This window comes from Pithys albifrons, chromosome 15, assembly GCF_047495875.1.
Source record: "Pithys albifrons albifrons isolate INPA30051 chromosome 15, PitAlb_v1, whole genome shotgun sequence".
NCBI classification, from domain to species: domain Eukaryota; kingdom Metazoa; phylum Chordata; class Aves; order Passeriformes; family Thamnophilidae; genus Pithys; species Pithys albifrons.
In genome coordinates this window covers 16,033,427-16,054,246 of record NC_092472.1, presented here as the reverse complement: position 1 = coordinate 16,054,246, position 20,820 = coordinate 16,033,427, and the positions used below count along the sequence as shown (strand labels likewise).

Sequence of the window (20,820 nt, the reverse complement as noted above, 5' to 3'; positions counted from 1 at the left end):
TCAGCCGTGACTCTTCCTTGATCTGTTAAAGGCAGTTTTTGGGTGTGTGGCATCAGCTGCAGCCTGGGAAAGGTGGATTCCTGCCCTCCTAAGCCTTCCACTGGTCCCCTGCCCTGTCTGCTCCCACTATCACTTGTCATCTGACATCTATAACCTTTTTAGTATAAACTAAATGCTGACAACCCCTTAACACTAACCATGTTGGTAAGGCAACATCAGTGTTTCTCCTTGCACACTTGACCCAAAAGCTGTCCTGTACAATATAAATAATTAAGGCTACCCTGTTTTCCCCCCTTTAATCAAGGAGTGGGTGTCACTTATCTCACTCCTGACTCTCAACAAGGTGTTGATTTGAATCATCCAAGTGGTTTGTGTGCTGCTGTTCACTGCCACCTTGTTCAAATCAATGTTAAACACCAGGAAACCTGATTTTGCCAAACTCCAACCAACCCAAACTGAAGATTTCTCAGCTGTACTTGCTGCAAGAGGGTTGAACTAGCCTAACCTCCTCCCAGAGATGCCCAGTGCCTGTTAGCAACCCCCAGGCACCTTCCAGAGTGGAAAAAGTGAGGATAAGCTTCACCCTGCACTGCTGTACCATTAAATAAACCCCCAAATCTGAACTACATAACACTGACTATTAAAATCCCAACAAAATCCTGCAGCTCTGCCACCACACTTCTCCTCTGGGCTGCCCAAGGAATGAAACACTCCAAGATAACTCCCCTGATGCACCTTTGCAGATTGGAACTGATTGGATACAAACCAGTACCCATTTTGCCCATGGGCTCCTTTAGAAGGTTGGAAGGTCTACATCCTTTTCCTGACACACAAGTCATCACTGAGGCAACTTCAACCCCTTACCAGTCACCAATGTGTCACTGTCCTTGCTCTTTATTCACTCCTTGCTCACCCTGTCATCCACCCAAAAGTGTCACTGTAGCTGAAATGGCTCAGACCACTCTTCCCAACAGGACTCAGTGACAACTGAAATGGCAAAGCCAGGTTAGAGGATGTTGTCACCCTCTAATTGCAGCCTGTGAGCATCCCCTCTTTGCCCCTTCCTCTCAGTGGTGCTGGGCATGGTGAGAACAGACAACCTGAGCAATGTCCCCTCTTGTGCCTGGAGTTGTCCCCTCTGAGTGTGGCATCACAGCACGGTGCCAACCCTCCCAAACAGCCTTGTTTACTCTGACAATTTGCTCTTGGGAGTAGCCCAGAACCACCAGCTGAAAAGAGACAACAACTCTTGCTCCATCCCCCTGTATTTCCACACTTTTCTAGAAGACTTACAGTGAACATCATTGTTGGGTCTGACTTAGCCTAAGGAATGAATCCGAGCAATTAATCCTCCTCGAGCACAAAAATGTTTTTGAAAACATAACCAAGCCCTTAATGCCACAATCCTACGGTTAGTAACGACCAAGGGTGCAATTAGATGAGCCTTTCTCTTGTTTACATTGAGATAAACCACGGATTTGGTTTTGTGCCAACATTATAGATGAGTATTTGGCATGGGAAAGCTACAGCAGAGAGACAGGAAGAACTGGAAACAGCAAGCCCAGTTGAGCAGAGGCATATGGTAGTGTTCCTGTCTCCTCTGACATCTCTGGAGAAATCAATTATGAGGCCTGAATTTAAATCACATGTTTATAAATTGGAATCATGCTAAAACACCCTGGACTCAGAGCCAGAGGGCTCCTTCACACACGTCATTTAGCCCTGACATAACACAACAAAAGAACACGTGGACACGCCTCAGTAACAATGAACTATGCAAACCAGAGGTAGTTCATTTAAAGTAATGGAGTAAGGTATTAAAGTAATAAACTGTCTGGCCCATGCTGGGTGAAATCCAGATCCATAAGCAGAGGCTGTTTTGTGAATGGACTGAGAAACTAAATCAAAGAAATGGGAATATCTCAAGGCTGAGTGAAGTTGTTGTTTCTCAGGCAGAACAGTTGGCCTGGGAGAGGAACCAGAGCTGCCTTAATCAGACATGTATTTGTATGTCATCCACAGCTTCTGGATAATCAGGTGAGCTCTTACCTTACCACATGTGAGATCCCAATTGCTGAGGATGATGCTCCCATGAGGACACAAGGAAAGGCTGATCACCTCAGGCTCATGCAGACAGTTTTCTCAGGCAGCAGCTGGCAAGACAGTCTTTTATTACAAATGCAGAAATCCAGTCAGCACAGGCAGCAGACCCAGGTCCATCCTTTCCATCTTTTGGTAATAGTTGTGCCTGGTCTGTACACTGGTTGCTGCTGGCTGTGGGAATAGATTTCATAGCCTCTTGCAAGGTCAGATACTGGATGGTTAGTCCTTGTTATTAGCAACATTAGAAAAGTGAGGGCTGAGGTGATTTGAAGGGATAATAACTAACACCAGCCCACAATTTCTTCCCTGCCACTGAGGGTGCTCCCAGCTCCTCACACACCTCCCATGTGAGGTCACATATCATGATTAACTCCTGGCTCCTTGCAAAGTCAGGTGTTGCCTCTTTATCTTCACATTCATAATCCAGGAAACTACAAAGACAGTAAAACTAAGAAAGAAATATTTCAGGAGTGCCTGGAACTGGCTGGTTTTTGCTGTCAGGAGGGTGAGGTACTCCTTGAGTTTCAGCTCTGTGCTTGCCAGCCTGTGCCAGCACTGGGTGGGGAGGACACAAGCCTGGTTAGAGCCAGTCACCCCCTGTTCTACCCCACAGAGGGCACAGAGCCCACCCTGGTTCAGCACAAAAATCTCTGTTCTGGCCTTGCTGTTGACTGGCTGTGGCTCTGTTCTCCTTCCTACTCGTTATCCACCTTGTTTGCTTTAGCCCTAATCCTTGCAGAGATAACACAGTAAAAGTGGAATGTGCATGGCATGTGACAGAGCACAAGCCCAAAATTACCACAGCACAATGACAAAAGATTTGGCCAATAAAGTCTCATAAATACATTCTATGACAAAACATCTAAAAAGCTCAGGTTCTTCAAAGCACCTCTGAAGTCAACCCAGTGTTTCCTGTGCAAAGTTACAGCCTGAAGAGAGGGCAGGGAGCTGCACCAGAGTGCCACTGGCTTCCTTCAGGATCCATCCTGGCACTTCCCTCCAACATCTGCCTTGCAGGAGTGTCCCTGCTGAAGGAATTGCTGCTGGCTAATGCCCATGTCTATCCAGACTTCTATTTCCTTGCATTCTGGTGAGCCCTTTACAACATGCTGGCAACATCTTCTTTCCTGGGATAAAAGCATTGGCTGCTTCCCTTTTTGTTCAGGAATCACAGAGTTTCTGGTCATAGCAAAGTGTTCACCTCTACCTTTCCACGGGTCAATTGCAAAGGTGGAGCTGAAAGGGAGAACTCTGTTTAGGAGCTTCCAGAAGAGCTGAAAATCACCTCCTCCTCACAAACATGGGTCACACAGATCCCAAGCTCATCTAACAAATATTTGGCACGTGGGCAGCTGTTTCCATTGGAGCAGCTGGGAAACCACCATGGCCAAACAGCCTCCTCAGCCTGTTCCTAGGCCCAGTATCAGCCAGGTGTGACCTGCACAGGCCACCTGGCTGTAAGAGATGCAGCCAGTCAGTTTTGTAGCCAAAAGCTATGAAAACAGCAGTGACTTTTTAACTGCAGAGCAAGGCAGAATGTGTGTGAACTGGAGTCAGAGTGGCTCTGTGAAAGGACACTAATTTAATGGTATTTTTACTTGTAAATAGGTCTACTGATCTCTGGACAGAGAGAGAAAACTTCTCTAAAATTAGAGTCTACCTTTGTTCCTAACCAGAGGCTCTGAGACCAAACCAGTAGACAGTGCTAAGGAAAAATAGGCTTATTCTTTCCTATATTCTTAAAAAATGATTGTATTTTGGAAGTTGAAGAATCACTGCCATCCCCACTGTTACTTACAAAAGTTATTTCTCCACAGGATACTATTTATAACATCATAGCAATAATAAAAGCCAGACCCATAAATAAAGTCACTAGTTATGCCCAAAAAGTCCAATGGAAGCCTGTTCAGGCAGGTCATACACAGAAGAGCAGAGCTGGCAGCAGGGTGAGACCAGTGAGTTTTAGCAATGGTATAAAGCTGTGAGTTGGGCATTTGCCCAAATGTTAAACAAAAACAGATGTATGAAAAGCAAATGAGTTTCACAGCAATCTATTGGGTGACAGGCTGCATCTACAGCAAGAGGAAAGATTACTGCAGCTTCCCTTTGCTTTAAGAAAGGCTTCCAGCAGCCTTTGGTAGTTCTGTAACTGGGGTAAGTCTTTGCAAGTACTTCTACAATGTGTTTTTTACAAACTTCTACAAGAAGAAAGGAAGAGCCTCCAGGCTGGCTGTAAACACCACCACACAACAATGCCTGCCACATCTCTCAGCTCTGAAAAGTGTATTTCTATATCCTCACTTTTTGCAAAAGCCAGAAGAAAAATCCTCATTTAATCAGATGGAGAACATTTTTCTCCACAAAGATGTATATACCTTTTCCTGTAGGAGAGATTGTGCTGCTGGTGTCCCTGTCAGCTGTGCTGGCTTTGTCTGTGCTTTATTTCTTTTTTTTAAATACCTCTGGTGTTGAATAAAGTCACTTGGGATTATCAAAGCTACAGGAAGGGAAAGAACTTCATCAGGGGTATCCCTGCACTGAGGACAGACTCAGTCTCAGCTCAGAGCTAATCTCCACTGCAGAATTCCAGCAGAAAGTGTGTGGGAGTGTGTTCTTGCAGATGTTCTTCCCATCCTCAGGCAGCTGCAGCCAGAGCTGAAACCCTCTCCAGTGACAACCTGAGAGACAGAACATCTACACAAAGTCAGTTATCCTGAGATATTTTAAGTGCTTTTATACTGGCTGACCACAGCTGTCCTCAGGGAGGAAAGAATTTAGTAGAGCAATTTGTAAGGAAATAGTCAAGACTGAGGTGGGACAAGGATTTAAAATATTGTCCCTCTTTCAGCACATCTTATGTCTGCCCAGGGAAGGGCACAGAGACCCTTGTGCTTGTGAAGTATTTCAGGACTCAGAGCCTTGGCAGCTGATGGGTGATCAAAGAGGAAGGTTGCAAATGAGAGTTTAAAGGCAGTGACACCTCAAGGCTTCGTGGCTGTGTTTGTATGTTCTGGGCTCTACAGGCACACAACTCCATTGGGGAGCAAATTAAAGATCACTGAAGCAAAGCTCAGGAAAATGAGGGAAATTATGAAAAGCGTGGAGGAGGCAGGAGGGGACAGTAAATTGTGTGAGCTCAGCTGGTAACAGTGTCCACACAGTTTAAATAAAACCAAAGTCCCTATTTTCTTTCTATTTCTGGACAAGAGCAGCAGGACTGTTAATAAAGGTATAAAGCACTGTTGCTTTTGTGTCTTTTCTCTAAGTATTTCAGGTGCTGCTTGTACTCTCAGAACTGCCTGTCCCTGCTGGAGCTCTGGGCAGGCACCTCTACAAACACCAGAACATGAATTCCGTTGCCTTGAGACACAGCAGAGTGACCAAGAGAGCACATCCTGAGCACTGGCAGCTTCCAGGGTGTGCTCCAAACCCTCCTCTCCATGGCCACACAGGGATCAGCCCTCACTTGCCCTGACTGCTTTCCTCGTTAGGGCACCAGCTGCCAAGGTTACTGCTTATTTCTCAGCAATTCCCATCCCAGGCATCTGTTACCTTCAGAGAAAAAGGAATAAAATTAAGCTTTCAGTAAAAAAAATTTCCTTGGACTGGGCGGTCCCAGTTGGCGGCACCAGAGGGCGCTTCGCTTCACCCTGGAACGGAAAAATTCCCAGAACAGCCTTTTCATTCCCAAATCCATGTCCTAAGGACACGGCGCTATGAGCAAACCCGGGGCCAGCTCTGGGATGCAGCAACCCCTGCACCCACAGTGTCTGTCCCGGGGCAGTGCTGCTGAACATCTCGGCTGGTGTGTGACATCAACCCCAGCCCCCAGAGCATCCTGATCTCAGATAAATCCCACATGGTGTCTGGTCTCCCAGTGTCTAATCCCAGTGTGGAGGAGCAGTCATGGGGAAGAGAGTACAGGCATTCCAGGGAGCCCAGGAGGAGATCTCCAGCCCAGGAGCACGGATTTTGGACTTTGGTCTCCTGCCCAAGCCAAGCCAAGACATCCACTCTCTTCTAGAGGTACCAGTTTAAAATAAAATCCCTCTTCCCTTCACTTCCAAAGGGATCTTGTTGTGATGCAGTACCCCAGGACACTTGTCCCAGGAAATACAGGTCACTGATGATGTTTATCTTGATTGCTCAATACCTGACAGGGCTGAGAGCAGGTGTGGCTCCTTTGGCATCTCCAGCCTTTCCATCTCCTGGCAGCCCCTCTCATACAAAAAGAGCCTCAGAGTCTTTCAACAGTTCCTCACACAGAACTTCCCAAAAGAGTTTCAGACACTCCTCAACATCCCCCACCCTCCTTACAGACTGCCTGGCTTTTCCCTGCAAGCTCCATGCCCTGCAGTAACACAATGGCTCAGGCAAACCTGTTGGAAAAGCTTGGAATACTGTGGATTTGCATCATCTCACAACTGGTTCTTCAGTAAAAGATTTGTCCCAGTATCACTGAACTTTTTGCACCCTCAAAAAACATGTTTCTCCTCTATTTTGACTGAGTGTTACACAAGGTTACTGTCCTCATTAATATCTTGGTTCATGCACATGGATTTGTAGCAGTTCCCACCACACCCCTATTGGAGGGAATTCTGTTTTCTCATTAGCATCCTGGTCACAGAAAGCTTCTTTGAATATATAATAGAATTAAGGAAAAATGGGAGATTGCAGAACAGATTTGTAGCAACTCTGTTCATTTTTCAAGTGTCCTTAGAATTTGGGCTCTTCCCCCTCATCTTCAGGTAAAGGCCCATGTGATCAGAGGGAAGGTTGTTCTGTCCCACCCCAAAGAAAATGCCCAAGGCTGCCTTCCATCTCCTCTCCCTCACTTCCTGGTGTTTTCTTATTCCCATTTACCTGCACTGCCACACATCCACAAGCAGAGTCTTCACCTTCAGCTCTTCATCCCCTGACAGGCTGAGGCTGAAGAAAGGTGGATTTTCACAGACTTCAACAACAAGAGTCAGTCTGCAAGACCTCGATCACTTTCATATGAACTCACAACAACATACTATGGAATAAAGTCTGTTTGGTGCAGAGGAAAAGCACCCTGTGGTGTGTTCAGCTTTTCAGCCACAAACAGCAGTAACTGCTGTGAGAGTTTCAAGGATACAGAGACACAATCAAATATGCTCAGCTGAAGGTGCATTAATTAGCCCAGCAGTGGCTCCATCAATCAGCTCTCAGCCCCATCCATTCCCAAACTGCTGCTGCTGGGGCAGGAAGGAGGGAGGCTCCTGGTTTCTCCTGCATCATTCCCAGCAGGAACTGAGCCAAGCTGCCAGTTCAGATGACAGTGGAGGAGAAAAAGTATGATGAGAAACAAAGATATATGACAATAAAGGTTAAGGTACTTTTATTATAAAAGTCTATACAATGAGCACCAGACATAGCAATGCAATTATATCTGGTTTAGTTATATATATTCCATATCTATATATCCATATAGATATATAGGTTTTGCTTTTACCAAAGTAAAACTGTTATATCACAAAATGCCTAGTTCTACCATTTATTTATTGCTCAACAATGATGGCACAAAACACACTCAGCATAACTGTTGCCATGCTTATCTACTATACTGAATAAACAGCCAAACACTGCATAACAAACACAAAGCAGCTGTTAATTCTGAATTGGAACCAGTCTGATCACTCACTCACTTATAAAAATATTGGAATCATATAGATTTAAGCATTATAAAGGAGGAATATATTATTTAAAACATTTAAATAGTGCATATTGACATTTTGCATGTGGTATATAAAACACAAACAATCATGTACAACACTGTACAGTACACATTAGTTTCAATGTTTGGATACACCCGTGTCTGCAGACTGATAGAAAAGGAACTGAAGTGTACATTGCACAATGGAACTGAATAAAGTTGGTATATGGTCTCAAGACTAGTTTAACCTCATAATTCTCTAAGGTCCCAGATCACTTTGCAGTAAAAAAAAAAACCCAAAAGAAAACAAAAAGAAAAAAGGCAAATCTCGCCAGTGCTCAATAGTTTTAGTGCTTTTCTTTTTTCTGAATTCCAGAATTACATGCCCACAAGCAGAGTAAAACAAACCAAGGAGTATTCTACAGTACACAAATGAAATCTGAGCACTAAAGGTCCTACTTGCAACCTGTGTCATATGGTTTGTGACAGGACAGCAAGTCTCTGAGGTTACATGCAAGCCATGTCTTACGTGGTGAGAAAGTTTGGTTTTGGTCTTTCAAAAAGCAGAGTGAATCACAGCTATGTGATATCAGCCAGTCATTGAAACATGCAGTGAGAGCAGGTGCATGCAAAACATGGCCACAATCAAACTGATACACTGCAGAAAGGAAAAAACCAAAACTGAGCAAGCACCAGCTGAAATGAACATTTGGATTTTGCCAGCTCAGGAACAGCTGCGAGTGGCTGCTGCAGAGCACAAAGCCAGGAGCTAAATCATCATTCAGCACAGCAGATGTGATACTCAAAACATTATTTAGTTTCAACTCTGAAGCTAAACCATGCAAGGCCCATAAACTGTTTTGCTTACATCGTAAGGGTTAGGTAACTTATTTCTATTCTCCAACTGTAAAACAAAACCGTGATGAACAGCAGCAATCTCTGCACTCCAACGCTCACCCTGTGGTGTGTGTCACCTACACCGAGTTTAGCCCTTGTCACCACACTTATTTCAGGTACAGTGGGATTTTAACTGTCCTAAGCCAGCTCCTTTGTGCTGGAGCCACACCAGTCTGAGTGCCAGCAGATCACCCATGCACCAAAGTGTTCCTTGTGTTCCTCAAATCTTCCGAGAGCAGAGGTGCATTATCCAATTCAGCCAAAACACTACGCCAGCACCGGCTGATAAACAACAACTGATACAATGGTCAAATGAACAACAGTAACACAAGTCCTGTAGGCAGCATGTGATTGAACTTTTCAGTTTTCCAAGTTTTAAAAGCCACTAAGCAAAGGTCACTTTCTGGTGTGTCCACCGTCATCTTTATCAAGGAGGAAATGTGACCACTAACGAGCAAAATCCACAGACGTTAATTATTACTGTGTGTAGGTGCAATTTAGAATATCAAAAATTAAAGTTGTTCCACAGCAGTCCTTTGAAAGGAATTTCAGTCTGTTTAAGTGTTCCAGGAATAAGAGCTGTACCTTTAATTGGAGGGGTTTTCCCCCTCCCATTAATAAAAAAATAGGCAAGAGGAGTAGTTCAGTGTAGCATTATGGTATCAGTAATTTCTTCAATAATGCAAAAAGTTGGTAATAACAAAAGTCTCAAAGTCCTTGAATGCTAAAGAAAAAAAAAAACAAAAGCTATGGTTGTTTTGGAACAAGATGGATGCATCTGGAATACAAAACTTTGATGGAAACTGTGTTTGCTAAAGTTGGATAGAGCAGTCTCAAGCTTAGAAACCTCACTTGCTCTCTAGACAGGACCTACTTACCCTCCAAACATGTCCTAGTGGCACCACAATAAAGTGCACAAACTGGATTCTTTCAACAGTGCATGACACATGAACACAAGCACCCAACAAGTACAGGGGTATGAAACAGCGTGTTACTCAACAGGTTGGAGGAATATAATTTAAATGGATTTTGAAGAATCTTGTTTGCTGATAAGGACTTCCAGCAGCCTCAGTTTGGCTTTGATTTTCTTGTACTCCCTGTACTCATCAAGCATTGGGACCCGATCTTCTTTCTGGACGTTCCTGTAAGAAGCAGCACATCAGAATTTCAACTAAATCCTCCATTCTGCAGCAAGCCAGACACAAAAGCACAATAAACAGCTGTGTGCTGTTATCTTAGGGCAGATGAAAACATTTTTGGCAGTTTGTTCACCAGAAACAGACACAGTATTGTATTTGAGTTCATTGTAACTAAAATTGCTATCACCAAAAACACTGAACTGAAAATGCAGCAGTATTTATCCAGCCCAAGTGCTGCACCATTGAGTGTTAATTGTTGTCTTAAGCTTTTCTGGGGATTTCACTAACAGGATATGAAGACTTTAATTTCAGATCCTGTGTACACATTACAGAAAAACACAAAGAAATTTAAGTCAATCTACATTTCACTGTATGTAGACTGACCCACAAATTGACGGCAGAGAATTATTCTTGTTTAAGACTGGAGTATAATAAATTAATCTAATAATCTTATTAACCTCATTCTTTGCCATTGAAGTCAAAAGGAGTTATGTTCCAAATTCAGCAAGGGCAGAATGAAGCCATGTTACTGGAATTTGTGTGACCAATGGCCCAGCAGTTTGGAGTTTAGGAGAAATACAGGAGAAATTGAATATCTGTCAGTCAAGGGACTGACCCCTTAGGACACCTCAAAAATACAATGAGCAGCAGTTCAATCCAATTCATGACAATTCAGATGAGAACTTTAAAATAACTAATCAATACAGAGAAGAATAAAATGATTTAACTCTTTATTGGTAAAGCAAATATCCACTGTCAGGATTGACTTACTGGAACAAAGGAAAAATAGATGAATTTCCCTGACCCATATTAAAAAAGAGGGATAGTAATGAGAGGGGGTTTAATATAAAAATATACTTTTTAATTAAGTATTTTTAAATGGAAAAACCTCACTTTTTCCATTTTAATTATTATGCTTTATAGACTGTAACAAAGGAAGCAAATCCAGGAGGAGGCTTCCTCCACTGTTAAAAATACACAAAGTTATCTCCTTCAGGGGATTATTCATAGCAGAGATCAAAACAGATCAGATTCCATTTGGCATCATTCATGAAGTTAAAAAAAATACTTGGCTACATCATGAAACTGCTGCCCAGCACCTGGTTTTGTGCTAAACAAACCTTCCATTCTGCTGATAAAACTCCTCTTCAAATTCTTGTAATGTCTTACGTAGCTTCCTCTTCTCAGCTCTGGCTTTCCACAGTTGCTCCAATAACTCAGGCCTAAAGTTTCAAGTGAAAGAAAAATACTGTTGGCCATACAATAGAGTTTAAATTCCTCAAAAACAACTGAGCTGGCTGCACTAATAATTCATGTGTCTGGCTCATAAGGAACACGCTGTCTGTCTGATGGTGAAATACTGAGAACAAACTGCTATTAACTAGCAGTTAATAAAGGGGTAACAGTTTCTGCTGTCTACACAACTCAAAGCTGAAGAAGGTTTAGAAGACACTCAACAATTCACTGAATACAAAAAGATCTTAGATCAAAGAACATTCATCCCATCCAAACACCTCCTGGGAATTGCTGCACATGTCACTCCCTTCCACCCAACATCTCAGCTCTGCTCCCCTGACTGCCAGGACAGTAAGAGCAGCTCCTGTGCTGGAGCTCTGCATACATGGAAGCTGCTCGGGTGCTGGACAGCCGCAGGTCCCGCGTCAGCTTCTCCTGACCATCCTCAACATCAGACTCTGAGTTTTCCACTGGGCTTAGAACGGGCTGGGTTTGGGCAGCAGTTTTTAAGATATCATTCAGGTCTGTAGACAAACCATCACTTTCCTCCTCTTCTTCCTGAAAGTCAAAGCAGAAATTCCAAGTATGACGTATTTCTGTTGGCTATTACAGGTGCTGGGAAGTGTTTATTAAAAATGTACTGCATATACCTTAATTTCTTCAAAAAAATGGGCAGTTTCACCTTCAATAATGGGCTGCAACATCTGCCCCCGCCTCTTGGTGGATGGTGACCCCTGCAAAAATGCAAGTTTGTTTCATTATGTGCAATGAGACATCAAATGCTGTTTGAAGTCAGAATTCTGCCCAAGACACCCAATACCTAAAGGTATTTCCTCTTTCAGATGAGTAAGACTGCAAATATACTTACTAAGCACAATCAAAATAACCACATAACCCAAAAAGCTCAGATGCCCAAGGTATACTTTACACAGAAGCACAAATGTTACAGCTTATTTATGTAAAAATTATGTTCTTTGGGCTCAAAATAAAAAGCACTTGCTGTCTTCATGTTTTGTAGTAGATTCATGAAGTGCAATGATATCTCTGAATTTCATATCCACTCTTGTTCTTCCAAATCAAACTGCAGTTACACAAGGCCAGAGCTGGTTTTTATCTGCTGCCAGACATATATTGGGACTAACATGGCCAGGTTCCTGTTCTAGACCACTCTGAAGCCCTGAGTTGGAAGGGTGATGTCAGAGGTACCTACTCTGCCACCTCAGAGACAAAATCCTCTGAAGTCCAGGCTGCCCCAGTGCCCTGTGCTGTGCAGGTGTTACTGTGAGCTGCCTGTTGCACACATGCCATAATGCTCTGCTCATCCATCATCCCTGCACAGCAGGAGCAACTCCAACAGATGGACTCTGAACAGGAGAAAGGTGGAACAGAACAGCTACACAGACCATGACCTGTCAAAAAACTTTGCTTCATGAAAGGTAAATAGTTTCCTGCTTCTCTGGATGTTTCCATACAGGCTTCAATGCATGTGATTAGTGCACTGTGATACCTTAAGAGATCTTGTGGAATCATCTGTTATATAAACCAAAAAATCCATTCTTGAAATACCTGGCACTGAATACAGCCTACCAAGAACTATGACTGAACAGCCTTTGATAATGACAGAGCTTCCCACTTCTCATAGGTTTCAAAAGGCCTGTGAAAAATACTTTACAGATGTTGCTGACAGCACAGACCAGGAATTATGTTACCAAGATCTCTTGTGAATTTAAAATCCTTCTGCTGGGCTGTCACCCACAGCCCAAAAAAAACAGAACAACTATGATACAGTCATAAGTGTATCCAGAATGTAAAATGCATCTCAGCTGAAGAGTCAGATTTCTGAGGTGAGAGGTGGGATAAAGCTCCACCAGCAAAGGGCCCCACCTGTGACTCACCAGTCACAGAGAACTGAGTTGGTGTTTAAGAGCAACCTGTGTTTATGGAGTTCAAAAAGGGATACTGATATAAAAGCCCTTCAACTTAAATATGACTGTGATGCAAATATGTTTTTCTTTAGAAGTAGCCACCAAAATGTATGTGCAAGAAGGGCAGGATCTTGACCTGCTCCTTTACCTGAAGGTACTTTGGCTTCAAAGGGAGAGCTCAGAACTGTCCCTGACAATGTAAACAGCAGATTAAGCTCCTGCTGAGTAAGCCCAGCTAGAAAAGAGAACTGTCTCTATGCAAAGAGATTCTCTCAGTCAGCTGTGCAGTTCCCTTCCTTCCAGAAGGGTCAATATCTAACACCAAAGCAGGTGTTGTGCAAGTCTGGGTCAGTGTGCAAGGTTTGATTACAGCTCCTGCAGAACAAAACCAGCTGGCTGCCATTCCCCAGCTGTTGCACAGGTACCATAAACAAGGCTACAGCAATTTCCTTGCACAGCAGGAAAACTTTTCTTCCTCGTCTCTTGCAAGACCACAGAGAGAGGAAAGAAAAGAGCAGAGAGCACTGCAATTCAGAAGAAAATGAAGTGAAAACACAATGAAAAAGTAGGGATGTTGTGCAGATGCTGAAGGCGTTGGTAACATGTCTCACTCTGGGGGAGCATGAAGGAATGGAATGGTTCTGATGGGCACCCTGTCACTCAGGCCTCTGCTGACAGCACCCTGCACTGCAACTGGTGTTACTATTCTGGGGAGGACTGAAAGTACAGTATGTCCTGTGTGCCCACACCTAGCACTGAGACTTGGGAATGTCTCAGCCACAGCAAGTCAGCACAGCTCACTCAGTTCCACTGAGAACCATTTACTTCCCAGGAGCCACCAAGGTCACAGACAGCTTGGAACTGCTCTGTTCTCAGCACTAAATCAAATGCCTCGAGTACAGCGACAACAGAAACTTGTATCTTCCACAAGAAAGGTGTTTTAGGGAACAGTGTTACTAGCTCTTCTAAAGGCAGCCTAACAGTTCAGGAGTGGGAAAATAAACAGAAATAGCATTTGTTTTACTCACAAGAATAGGAGTAATGCTTGCTCTAGTTAACATTTGTTTTACAAGTCTGTATCTGTCATAAAGTGGCTTCACAATATGTCTTTCTTCTCTAGTAACCTAAAGGCAGAGAAACCACAGAATTAATTATACCAGTCACTAAATAACAGACAAGCAAACACAAAGCAGTGTGCTTCTCCTGCCAAGCCATGTACATTCCAATTAGGAACATAAAACTAGCTTGAATTGTGTGTATGGAAGGGGAGTTTATGCAGATAAATAGGAAAAGGTGGGTGCTTTTTCATACTCTCTTTTCTCACTTTGATGCCCTGTATTCTTCAAGAAAAAGGTTTAAAACACTTCCTAAAGTTAGGGAAGCTTCAGTAGAAGCAAACTCTGTTTTTAAATACCTCTGGAAAAGAGGCAAAAAAGGGACCAAGAACTAAGGGAAACGATGTGTGCCTGGCAATGATGATGGTTCTACAGAAATGACAGGGGAAAAAAGAAAAAGATGAAACTGTAGAGTGGGGGGGGGCAGGAACTGTCCTTTCAGTTCTGGTTTTGTGAAATCCAGAAAAACATTTCTGGCCTTTTCCCAGGAAACTCAATAATCTTGTTCATTTTTAAGATGTCTCTTTGCCTCACAGACATAAAAGGCACCAAATAACACCAATCACTTTGAAAACTCCAATAACCTACTGATTCATGAAAAAGGGGCCTACCAATACATACTTTTTTTCTTTTTTTAGAAGTCAATGCAGTAACTTCCTCGGATGCCAACATGGAGGCCAATAGATACCTTTGTGTTTTGGAGAAGGAAAAAAAAAGAACCCCCACACCAGCATTAAATTCTGGTCTTACTGCTCAAGAGTTACTGTTGTCTACACACACACACGAGTTTGAAGTAAAACCGAGTATTACCGGCCGTCCATGTTGGCTTTCATAATACAAGAGGCTTTTCTGGAGAGATGTTTTCTCTTCTACCAAATGGTCCTTTGTCATTTTCTATCAAGAATAATTAACATTTAATCAAACACAAGTCACTTTAACTGTTTTTCCACATAACCAGCTATACAGATTCCTTAGCTAAACTTAGCTTAGTTAATATCATACTTCCCACCTTCATCCACTTAAAGCTGTTCAGTATTGTCAGCACATGCTTGTAAATATTTAAAAATAGTGAGCAAGGAAAATGTGGTTTATCTTGATAATTTCCCCACAGAGTCTGAAATGTGATGGCCTGACAAAGAGCTGCTAGAGAGGCATCATTTTGTTGGTAAAATGGTGTCTAAAGTGTCTGACAGTGCCCTATTCCTCTCTCATTGTATTGGAAAAAGCCTTTCCATAACCTCATTCTTACTTTTATATCTTCTGGCAAACACCTCTCAGTTCGTTTTTCCTTTAATCTTTTCAGAATGAGTTCCAGTGTTGCCTCCTTGCTGGGCTTCTTCTCCTTCTGCACAACCTGCATCTCATCTTCATTTTCCTCATCCTCTTGGTCAAGAGAGGAACCAAAGCTTTTTGGAAGAGTGTTACTCCGTGGACGTGCTTGAGGTATGAATTCTCCCTCTGAGCTCCTCTGCTTTGCATCTGAAATGAGAAAAATTGCTCAGTCCAAAGGTTTAAAAAATATAACACTCATTTTGTTTAAGTGAAAATACAGGGACACAGAAGTTTTCATTGAACTAAAGCCTCAAGAACAACTGGATTTTTGAATAGTTCACAATGCAGAAGTGAAACATCTTTAGTGTCCTGTGGATTTTATTGAATGGCTTAACTGTTTCAGTCACATAGATAATGTGTGTTTATAAAAACCCAGAAACTGCAGCATCTCTTACCTTTTATTTGCTTTCTCAATTTGGTAAGTTCAGTCATCCATTTTAAAACTTTTGGATTGGCTGCAATATCACTATAGGAGGGCTGGAAAAAATACAAATAAACTACATTTTAAAACAAATACTCCAGATCCTGTTTATAAATACTTCTTTCAAGACCTGGTAATACTTGGCACAGTGAATATTACACCCAGTACCAGACGAGATTTCAGGGTCAACATAAGGGACAACACCCATGAAAATTAAACTGAAACAGTATCAGAAGTTAAACCAGAGAGTGGTGAAACACTTCTGCTCTTCTACACAGGTCATGTGAAATGCCCTCAGTCTCAGTGTATAAATGTACCTCTGTCCTCCTCTGGCTCTGACATTGGCACATTTTCCAGCATTGCTGTTGCTCTGTTCAGTTTTGCAGACAGCAGTGTATGAGAAAATCCTTCTCATCTGAGAGCCCACATTACTCAGTGATGGACTCCAGGAGTCCCTCAGCCCTGCCGTGCAGCCCTTTACCCCCAGTACAAACAGAACTGGTAACCTACCTTACTGTTCTTCTCTTTTTCAAACTGTTCCTCAAATTGCTTTATTTTTTTCTGTAATTTCTTGACAAGCTGATAAGGTGTCTTGTCTTCCCTTTTGTCATCTTTTGAACTAAAGGATGCTCTTCGTGTTCTGTATTAAAAACATTTCCAGAATGTCATTCAAGTAATTAAATGAGTGCAAACAATTCGTGCCTTAAAGTAACAGGTGATTAATTTTTCCCCCCTCCAGTTCATAATCCATTCTTTTCAGGTTATCAGGGCTATTTACTCAAAATGCTTTGAAGCTGCTGCCTTCAAGATGTGATGTGTTATTTTTTTCCTCTCTGATTTCAGTAAAACCCACAACAGAAAAACAGCATTTGAAATTCAAGTGTAGTAAACCAACATACCATTAATTGCCACCTTTCTGGTGGCTGAGCTATTTACCTCCATTACTGATACTCAATAGTTCTTTCACATTTCTTGAGCACAGAATAAAGCCTGGGATAGAAGCCACCATGGAACAACTCTTGGTAATCAAACAAGCTTCACTTAACTGTCTCAGGCAAGATATTAGATACCTACCTAAAAATACCCACATCATCTGTTGCTCTTACTGATAACTTTCTTAAATCTTGCTAAAAGATTTCTAGAGTATGTGGTTCTGGTTTTATATCATCTTTTACACTTGTTCAGGTCCTTGACATTTGTGGCTTTTGTAAAACCTTTTTATTTCAAGACTGAGATGGGAATTTTCTTGTACACTTATTACAGAAGATGCCTGAAAGATCCCTCAACACAGCCAGTGACATCTATATAGTTCAAGATATTAGCAATACTAATCTAATAATCTGTTAGTGTAGATCCTTATTAGATTCAGAATGAGGGGAACAGCTATCACATCAGCACTTTCTGCAGGTCAGTCTTCCACATCATTTTAACAGTGTTGTCAAGTATCTTCTGTGACCAATTGGAGGAAATTTGGACAAGTACTTTTTGCCTCAATAAATCTGTCAGACAGACAACTGGAGACACTAAACTTGGTCTTTCCTGTTGCAGATTTTCCCACTTTTATAGATTATTTCTTCCCTAAAAAGCCTCGGAACTGTTCTCAAATTCCCTTTCCCAGCAGACAGTACAGGTCATGGGTTAGTTACAGTTTTAGAGGGTGACGCTCCCCAGTGTCGCACAAATAACCTGCAGCTTGTTTAGTGACAACTCTGCTTTCATAAACTAAAAGAAAACAAAAGCCAGAGTTGACATCAAATCACAGACCAGAGTCCAGTAAAACCTGGTAAAGAGAGGATATAAATACTACCTTCAGCCCAGGAAGTGCCATCACAGCTGGCTGTCAGAAACCCAGAGAAACCCAGACCAAGTGCCAGGGAAAGCCTGCAAAGCTCTCCCTATTTTTGTACTCTTCCCCTCGGCATCTGTCAGTGGCCACTTGCAGAGATATGATACCACCCCAGATGAACCTCTGGCCTGACTCACTCTGGCAGATCCTGGGCAGGCAGAACACTCAAATGGCTACACCACACTATGCTTGACCTTGGTCTTCAATTAATTCATATCATGAATCATAGAATCATAGAATGGATTGGGTTGGAAAAGACCTCTGAGATCATCGAGTCCAACCCTTGGACCAACTCCAGTCCCTTTACCAGATCATGGCACTCAGTGCCACGGCCAAGCTCAGGTTAAAAACCTCCAGGGATGGGGAATCCACCCCCTCTCTGGGCAGCCCATTCCAATGCCTGAGCACTCTCTCAGCAAAGAATTTTTTTCTGCTCTCCAGCTTAAATTTCCCCTGGCAAAGCTTGAGCCCATTGTGCCCCCATGTCCTATTGCTGAGTGCCTGGGAGAAGAGACCAACCCCACCTGGCCACAACTTCCCTTCAGGCAGCTCCAGACAGTGCTGAGGTCACCTCTGAGCCTCCTCTTCTCCAGGCTAAACACCCCCAGCTCCCTCAGCCTCTCCCCATAGGGCTTGTGCTCCAGTCCCTTCACCAGCCTTGTTGCTCTTCTCCAGACTCGCTCCAGCCCCTCAATATCCTTTCTGAACTGAAGGTTCTTAAACTGCTGTTTTTCATCCTGGCAGTACCATCTCCTGCCCCCAAACCCACCAGACTGCATTAAAATACACACCTAACAAAAGAAAGTGCTTTGGATGAAGAATCCAATGTTTCTGGATCGTGTAAGAAACGCTGGCTTTGCCCAAAATCCAGACTCCGATGGGACAGTATGGGGTGAGAGTCCTCTTCCAAGGGATGGTTGGTCATCCTGCCAGCCTGGGGGGAAAGCTGAGCTTCTCCAGACTCACTGTCCTCCTGCCAAGACTTGAAAGCAGGAAATGGATCTAGAAGATAAAAAAAGGACACAAAAGGGTACTTTTCTGTTAACAGAATTATAAACAGGAGTCAAAAGGAAACAAAAATGAGTACCCAATGCTTAGTCTTGTATGCTACAGAGGATGTGGTGTCATACACAAAGTGAATAAAAACATTGAAATACATCAGAAAGCTACAAATTCTGTCATGTAACTGAAAGGAAAAGGTACTGAAATGAAGTATGCACACTAGGATCCCTTTTTCAAAGTGTATCTTGGGAGTATGCATTTCTGAGCAGTTCAGGAGTGAAAAAGAGCCTTATTTATGTATCAGAAATCCAAAATTAGAAGAATGCATTTATTGCCCATTGCAACATTTTGCTGTGGAAATTAGTTTTCATACCATATGCTTGTACTTGGAAAGTTTGTCCTCTTGGTTTTGAAGAAGGTAACCCTGACAGTACCTCTTTGGGCACAATGCCCATTTGCTTAAGACTTTTTAAAGGAGTGTTGTTGGGTTTTTAAGATTAAATCTGTCTTGACACCACTGAGAAAAAGAGATTTCTTAATTTGTGGAAGATGATTTTCTAGGAAGGGGATTCCAAAACAATCAATCCTTTCAAATCCCTTGAAAAGCTCATTGCTAACAACCCCTACAATTCCCTGACATTGATTTTTTGCTGTCTAACCAAAAGCTGACACGGTCTTGAATTTAAAATCCCACCCCCCTTTTCCTTTCAAAGTGTTGTCTATAACTTTCCAGTTCAAATCAGTAATTTGAAAACTGGGTTCAAAGTGTGCAGAACAACAATAAAACCCACAAAGTAATCTTTAAAAAAAATAACCCTTGTACCTGCTTTCCATTGTGTATTTACCAAGAATTATTGGGGGTTTTTTGTCTCGATTTTCAGCTCTGATCTTGCCTGTTTACACAGTACAAGATACAAGAAGGGGACCTTTTGGAATCAACAAAAAAGCTGCAGATCAGAATATTCCCAAGATATCAGGGACAGCAGGTGAAGGGTTAGTTAGAAAGCAAACCATAAACTATCAAAAGGCAGTAACTGAACGTATGGCGAACCATACTTACCCTCCACTTCTCTCTGCAGATGCATTGTTTTGAAATCAATGAGGGGGAAAGTGATAGGGCATGGCGCTAATAAATGAAAAAGAATGGCAAAAATACTAAAGTGAACACACAGCACAGTCAGAACAAACTATACATAACATGTAAAGCAGGAAGATACAGTACCAGGGGAAAACATCCCATCTTTTGGGCCAGGCCCTGAGCACTCTCAGCCTCCAGGCAACTCCCATGGCAGGTAAGGATGCTCAGTCCTTGGCCAGGTGGAACTTCTACTGAAAAGGTTTACAAAGAACTGATACAGGAATAGTAAAGATTTCTGTAGTTTAATAAGTGTCTCATGCATCCTCATGTGAACAAAAGACAAGTTCTAACTATGTTTTTGCCCAGAGTTTGTAAATAGTAAGAGATGGTGATGATTTCCAAAAAGCAGGGCAAATGCAGAAAAAATACTCAGAAATATGAATTAACCATTCTGCATTTATGCTTTAAACCAGCAAGCATTTGACATTCACTTTCAAGAACCCTGCTGCTTACAGGCCTTTGAGTTTTCTATTAGAGTGGCTTTAATAACCCAAATTTTGTAACAAAACTTGGGCTAGTACAGAGTTTTTAACAAAGTCATTCTAATTGAGTGGAATGCCACAAGGACTGGTGTGCCTTGGAAGGCTGAGATCCCAATAACCATCCTAAAAAGAACCAAGAAGTGAAAACAGTTCACAATGAAGTAGCACCTTGCAAGAGATCATGATTTAATACCAAGAAACTCACAATATAAATTTATGTACATATGCTACTTTCTTTTTAAAGGAAAGTCATAAAGCTCATTGGGGAAGTAAAACCAAAGCAATTTTTATGAGCAGATTTAAGGAATAATGAAAATGGAAGCCACAAACCTTCTGAGAATATGTATTAATAAATCAGATTAGCACAAATAAGAGGATGCAACAAAATGTAATGTGCAAGTAAGCAATAAATATAAATAAAACACTGAGAACATAAGCAGGGTTTTGATGATTTTTTTAACTTTAGACAGTTATTAACTTGGGCAACATGAATGGAAATCTGGACTC

The 20,820-nt window shown here is 42.3% G+C and overlaps 1 protein-coding gene across 8 annotated transcripts in view; it reads right to left on the bottom strand.

Moving 5' to 3' along the window:
• Positions 1–7,440: 7,440 nt before the first annotated feature.
• FAM13B (family with sequence similarity 13 member B) overlaps positions 7,441–20,820 on the bottom strand; it is a 51,587-nt gene continuing 38,207 nt past the window's right edge. For 5 of the 8 annotated variants that reach the window (XM_071570595.1, XM_071570597.1, XM_071570598.1 and 2 more), the window contains exons 15-25: positions 19,754–19,819; positions 18,483–18,693; positions 16,356–16,485; positions 15,820–15,901; positions 15,342–15,571; positions 14,903–14,986; positions 14,006–14,101; positions 11,703–11,786; positions 11,438–11,610; positions 10,938–11,039; positions 7,441–9,819 (exon numbers count right to left, since the gene is read on the bottom strand). In XM_071570595.1, coding sequence (XP_071426696.1) covers positions 9,696–9,819; positions 10,938–11,039; positions 11,438–11,610; positions 11,703–11,786; positions 14,006–14,101; positions 14,903–14,986; positions 15,342–15,571; positions 15,820–15,901; positions 16,356–16,485; positions 18,483–18,693; positions 19,754–19,819 — 1,382 coding nt within the window. In that variant the 3' untranslated portion in view covers positions 7,441–9,695. Of the gene's footprint in view, positions 9,820–10,937; positions 11,040–11,437; positions 11,611–11,702; positions 11,787–14,005; positions 14,102–14,713; positions 14,781–14,902; positions 14,987–15,341; positions 15,572–15,819; positions 15,902–16,355; positions 16,486–18,482; positions 18,694–19,753; positions 19,820–20,820 lie in introns of those variants that run through there. The other 3 variants (XM_071570601.1, XM_071570600.1, XM_071570602.1) reach the window with 3 other exon arrangements.